Below are 6,191 nucleotides of genomic sequence, written 5' to 3' on the forward strand. Positions count from 1 at the left end.
TCAAACTGCTGTACAGCTACATCGTGCCCAAAGGAATAATCAACGAGGAATCTACGGTGCACGAACCCTGAGATCCCTGAGAGCCCTGAGTCAACTAAGAGACCCTGAGAATCCCTGTTTCCCTTTTCTTCGCTTTGTCAGTGAAGAAATGAACTGTTTTCCATTTTTCTCATTTTCTGATTTTCTTGGACTTTTGAATCATCTACATCTGAGCATAGCCGGAGTGGACTATGAACTTTACTCACGAACTGCAAATATCATTTTTGGATTGGATGGACAGTGTGAACAGCCAATGAAATTGTTTAGAAGGGGTGGAGTGTGGCCGGTTGACGTTGCCCCCTTAAGAAAGGGAATATGGTGGACGGAAGTTGGTAAACGGAAGGAATAATCTAAACTATTTCATTGGTGAAGTGGGAGGAAGCACCTTCGGACCTGGGAGTGAACTGGACATTTCCAGCACTTCTCTGTCAGTCTTGCTTCCGCCTCTTCTCCGTGCAGCAGCTTTCTGTGCTGGGCTTTCTGCCAAGGCCTCGGCCTTGAAAACAAGATACCAGGCCTGTATAATAACTCCTTTCCAATTAACACAAACTGCTTCTAACATTTTTTTTTCCCTCTCTTTTCTTTCTCTTTCTATCCCATTCTGGGGAAAGGGGGGGAGAGAGGGGAGAGCGGAGGTGGGGAACCCCCTCTCTGCCGAGGGGGCCACTCTCATTTCTGTGTTACTCTGTTGTATATTTTTGTATATATTGTAGATATTGTAAATTTGTAAATATTGCCCTGCAAAACCCTACATTGCTTTGTAAATATAGCTCCACTGCTTTGCTAATTCAGCTTGCGAGTTTTTTTTTCCTTTCCCTTCAATTTTTTTTTCCCTTTTACTTTACAAGGGGGAAGGGAGGAGGCTTCTTGGCCTTACCCCTTCCAAACCCACTACACAGAATCATTGGAGTGGGCTTTGTTTTGGTTTGGGGTTTTTTTTGTCTAATCTGAAGAGCCTGGTAAATGAAGTAAAAAAAAAAATTGTATGTAAATTAGCTCTGTAATGAGCATCAAGACTAGTCAGGAAAAAGTTGCAACCTGTGGAGTGTTTTTGTTTTGCAAAGACATCAGTTTAACAGGAAATACCCAGAAGTGAGCTTCCATGCAAGTTAATACTGAAACAGCAATGAACTTCGTTGCTTTATTCAACATGCACCAAACAAATAAGATTTAAATCCATTTATTCTCTCTGATTTTTATGCATACTACAAATTGCAAATACAGTATAAAATAGACTCTTCCCTTGTAAGAAAATCTGGTTCTTCATATGACAAAAATAGAGTATTAAAGGTTTGGTTTAAAAATACCAGTGTTACAAAATGCTATGTATAAAACTATCCTCAGTGGTTGGTTTAGGTATTAAGCCAAAATCTATTAGAAGTCTACGAGAACCTGAGGGGGAAACCTCTTCCTCTTGTGACTTACCTCCAGGTACAGTGAGAAATAGTTGCTGTTACAGGTGTATGAATAAGAAGCTGTTTTCTCTCATCTACTGGGCAAGCATTGAATGATCTTTAATGCCAGGTGACAAGCAGCTCTAATTCTCACTGTACTCCAGAGTACCAAATTTGCTCATAATCTTGATAAAATGGGTTGAGTCATGTTAGAAGGCTAAAGACAATTTAGCATAGCCTGTAACTCTACTGAAAGCTTAAAGAAAATGTTAAGAACCTGCTGCAAAAAGTGATGCAGCATTGTTCAAGGACCTGACAAGAAGCAGTGCTGTTTTTCCTGCATTCACCCTGAAAATTTAAAACTTTCCTTAAGGAGGTCAAGTTAACATTTTCTGAGCTGTTTAAAAATATGGAAACGTTTCCTAGAAGCTCTTTATCTAGAATTTGGAAATTCATTCCTTGTGCCACCTCCATCTGCAGTAAACTGCAAAACCTCAACTTGAATAAGCTGTAAACCAAGTTGCTGTGCTTTAGAAAATCTGTAGATGCATAGATGTGGCTCCATCCTTCCACTTGTTAACGTGGTCTGCAATAACAGTCTTGCAGAGTGGACATGTTTTTTCTCTATTAAACCATAAAGAGATGCATTCTTCACAAAATGTGTGCTGTAATGAGAAGAAGGAGAACTTAGAGCTTCTAAGCTCTTCTGTTTATCAGAGGGTATACTATTTGCATTGCTTGATTTCTAATAGTAATCAGAAAACATACTAGACTAACTCTATGCTATGTTTGCCAAATGTTTAAAATGTTCTTAAGTCTGCAGAAAATGGCTCAGATTTTGTGTGTTACCTGGCAGATAAGCAGAATAGGCTTCTGAAATTCAGCTTGGCAGATAGAACAAATATCATCCAACTCAGAACACTGTCTCTTGCTAGCTGTCACCCCATAGTGCTGTAAAACAAGGCATTTAAAGCAGGTATTAGTGACTAGGGGGGTAAAAAAAGACAGTACAAACACAAAAATACCAAGACAGAGAGGAACTGGGAATAAGGACTGCTGTGTCAGGAAAACTCTTCGATCCCTAATCCAATTAAATGTTGCTAAGTTTTTTTTAATAGTCATCATGAGGCCCACAGCTTATCTGCTCCTTCTTACCATGCCCTCTAGTTAGTATCTTTCCCTGATCAAAGACACTGGGAAAATCTGTAGCAGTTATTATTTTAAGTGACCTCTGAGAAACACAGTGTGTTAAGTTCCAATTTGAACAAGACAGCACTCAGAAAATGACAAGTGCTTCGTGATGCTTAGTTCAAGGACAGCACTTCAAAACGTTCTGTATCTTTCACTGCAGGAACAGCAGACTCTGAACAATAGCTCTTCCTACAGAGGAAGATTATCTAGTTACAATTCTAACGAGTTCCTTGTGCGTGAGTTATTTTGGCAAGCTTCAGTTCTCGTTGTAATTCAGCCTAAAGCTATGCCTGCATCCAGCTAGGTGTAATTCCAGTTAAAAAAGAGGGAAAAGGACAGAAACTCCTCGTAGCTTTATCTGAAGAGACATGCAGAATAGATTTTGTTGATGTTCAGCTGACAACATAATGGGAGAACAAGTTCACAAAGTTTGCTTTAAACATGCAGTTGTCTGTTGCTAGAACAATGCAGCGTACTACAGGAATGAGTTCTTTAGACAGGAAGTGTTTTCATGTAAACTGAGTTTATTTTGTCATTAAGAGAATTCAGTACTCACTGGTCGTGTACAGAATATCCGTAAGACCTGTCTGAAGTTTCTCAATTGCCCAAAAAAGCTCAAAATCTGAAATGGGAAAGAAAAACTGAGTTATGTTTAGTATGCTCCTCAGAACTAAAAAGCTTCCAAGCAGACTCCAACACTAGAAATCTAGTTTGATTTTTGGCATAACTTAAGCAGAGTTGCAGTTCAGACTGAACCAATTTTCACTGCTTAATAGATGTGAGACCCCACCTTGAATACTACATCCAGTTCTGGTGTCCCCAGCTGAGGGAGCTGGGGTTATTCAGCCTGGAGAAGCCTAAAGGGGGTGACCTTAGAAGTGCCTTCTAATGCCTAAACATACAGGAAGCCTGGAGAGAGACTTCTCATAAGGGTGCCTAGCAACATGACAAGGGGTAATGGTTTGAAGCTGAGGGAGAGCAGGGTTAGACTGGATCTGAGGAAGAGGTTCTTCAGTATGAGTGGTGAAACTCTGGAATAGGTTGCCCAGGGAGGTTGTGGTTGCCTCGTCTCTGGGAGTGTTGACGGCCAGGTTGGATGAGGCTTTGAGCAGCCGAGTCCAGCTGAGCAGTGTCCCTGCCAATGGTGAGGACTTTGGAGGAGATGATCTCTGAGGCCCTTTCTAGCTTGAGCCATTCTATGATAACCAAACTAAGAATTTAGTCTGAAGGATTTTCCTAGTTAATGTTTGTTCTTTAAAAGCAAAATAGTGTTGAGGTTCTACAATGAAGGACTGAAGTACAAATATCTCAACATTACTATCATATATGTGATAGTCTTTAGACTTGTAGTCAAGATACTATAGCATTAAAAAGTATGTTTCATGTTCAAAGCCAAGCTTGTAGTGAGTTTGGTTCTGTCTAGGGCAGATTAGCTGTTGGTAAAGCATACAGCCACTTATGTTTAACTGGTCTAGCATCATACAGGATATTCTCAGAGTAAATCTGGTTGCCTGGAAGAGGCTGATTCAGCCATGAATTTCACCTGTATTTTTGCAAGCTCTTTTCCTCAGCATCTGCTAACAGTCTGATCAGTGTCTGCTGTGAGGAGAGCTATAGTAACAGTGCTCTTTCCTATGCAACCCAAATCTACTCCCAGAACAGGTGCAGGAAAAAGAAGATCTTGTGTCCTGAGACAGTTTTCCTGTCAGTTTTGGAAGGCTGTCTCAGTGAAACTGAAGCCCTGATTTGCAAGTCAGCTCAAACACAGGAGAACTTCCAGAAAGGTGTTAGTTTGTGTGTCTAACCCTCCAACTATAGTTACTGCAGAATAGTTTGAGAGGAATATAAAGCTTACATACTTTCAGGATGAGGTAGAGAAGGCCCAGCAGTATCCCAAGGGTCCATCCTAGTACACTGTCCATCTCCCCTTTGCCAATAAGATAACGGAACCAAACTGGTATGGGGACAAACATACGGTAATACTGGCAGAGTTCTTCTAACAGCATGTACCAGTAACCCTAAGCAAGACATGCAAAGGAATTGCTCAAGATTTAAAACACACAGGGGTTTTAAAATACAAAGACACATTGTTATTCTTTTGAGGAATTTCCTCTTATCATAGCTTGAAACAGCTAAATATGAACCATGAGAAAGAATGAAGATGAGATGATGAGTCTCACCACAGCTGTACAAACAACAGTAGCACCATTGCTGTACTGCAGAAAGTCAAGTTCATAGGCTACACCAGGATAGCTTTATCAGATGCCTACCTACTTAACACTACTGTCAGACTTCATAAGCATTAAAATATAAAATAAAAGTTATTTGGAAAAGAAAACTAAGACAAATGTGGTCCCAGAGATCAGCTTCCTATTAGCAGAGCTGTGCCCTGCATCCAGGATTAAAAAAATATGAGAGTAAGGCCCATTCTTTGTTAACAACCATAAATTGCTGGATTAACAGGCCAAAAGAGTTCAGTGACACCCTAACCATTACTGAATGACAACTACAAAGCACCAGTACCCTACAGAACACTCTGTGTGTGTGCTTGTATAATCATAGCTATTTAGCTTAACTCTTACTTTATTCCCTTGTCTCTGTAATGGGGAGGAAGTATTCTTTCTATACACTGCACAATTTGCCACTATTGACCAGATTCCTCCTTTAATTTAGCCAGAATGTAGGTCACTTGGTGTAATGGAATTTTCAATAACTATTTTTTGGATGTTATCTGACTAGCTGTAGGGGGAAAAAAAAAAAAGGAGTTCTTGATTATAAATCAGTATTTAGAAATTGGTTTTACCTGAGGAAAAACTTGTTCTGGTACATTTGAAGAGATAAAACCTACCAAAACCTCCTGTTCAAATGCTGACACATCAATGAGCAGCTAAAAATAAACCATAAGCTAGTGTAGGCTACTGTGAAAATTCTTCAGTGGTTTGAGGAGTTTAAGCTATGAATCAAATTCATTGATCTGACATAAATATTGCTTATTAACAAAAAGAAAAAAACCTCTGCATTATTTTCTGAAGAGACAGGGGAAAACCCCAGCTGTTAGCATGCACAGATCTTAAAACCTTCCCATATCAGTTCCTGTCAAGCCTGTAGAAAATTGAGTGTGCTCCAGCTGCTCCATGCTAACCACCTGCATGCACATTCTTACAGAGCAGCAAATAAAAGGTTTCTTCATTTCCCCCCCCCCAACCTAAAGACAGAAATAAACCCATTTATCTGATGACATAATACAAGCAATTGGTTCAGATCAGCCTGTAAACCTTCCTCAGCACCAAGCAGGGAAGAACATGAAATCCACAGGGTGTTCTAACCCACAGTGAAGTGGTGGATTATATACAGACCTTTAATTAAAAAGACTTTTCTCTGGATAGAATTTAATAATTACCTAATTTTGCCATAGAACACTCTCATGTGGAAGCATGTCTTATTCAACATCTTTGTGGGGGACATGGACAGTGGCATTGAGTGCACCCTCAGCAAGTTTGCTGATGACACCAAGCTGTGTGGTGCAGCAGACACGCTGGAGGGAAGGGAGGCCATCCAGAGGGACCT

General features: G+C 40.2%; 1 protein-coding gene across 1 annotated transcript; it reads right to left on the reverse strand.

Annotated features, from left to right (window-relative positions):
- Positions 1-1,257: 1,257 nt before the first annotated feature.
- Positions 1,258-4,645, reverse strand: LOC137449655 (E3 ubiquitin-protein ligase RNFT1-like). The gene is made up of 4 exons (XM_068155372.1): positions 4,484-4,645; positions 3,181-3,246; positions 2,283-2,384; positions 1,258-2,098 (listed from the first exon to the last, which is right to left on the reverse strand). Exons 1-4 carry the CDS (start codon positions 4,628-4,630, stop codon positions 1,964-1,966), a joined length of 450 nt encoding a protein of 149 aa, XP_068011473.1. The 5' UTR covers positions 4,631-4,645; the 3' UTR covers positions 1,258-1,963.
- Between the last annotated feature and the right edge of the window lie 1,546 nt (positions 4,646-6,191).

This window comes from Melanerpes formicivorus, unplaced genomic scaffold (assembly GCF_026170545.1).
Source record: "Melanerpes formicivorus ecotype bairdi unplaced genomic scaffold, bMelFor1.0.p_v2 SCAF_31, whole genome shotgun sequence".
Lineage (NCBI taxonomy): Eukaryota > Metazoa > Chordata > Aves > Piciformes > Picidae > Melanerpes > Melanerpes formicivorus.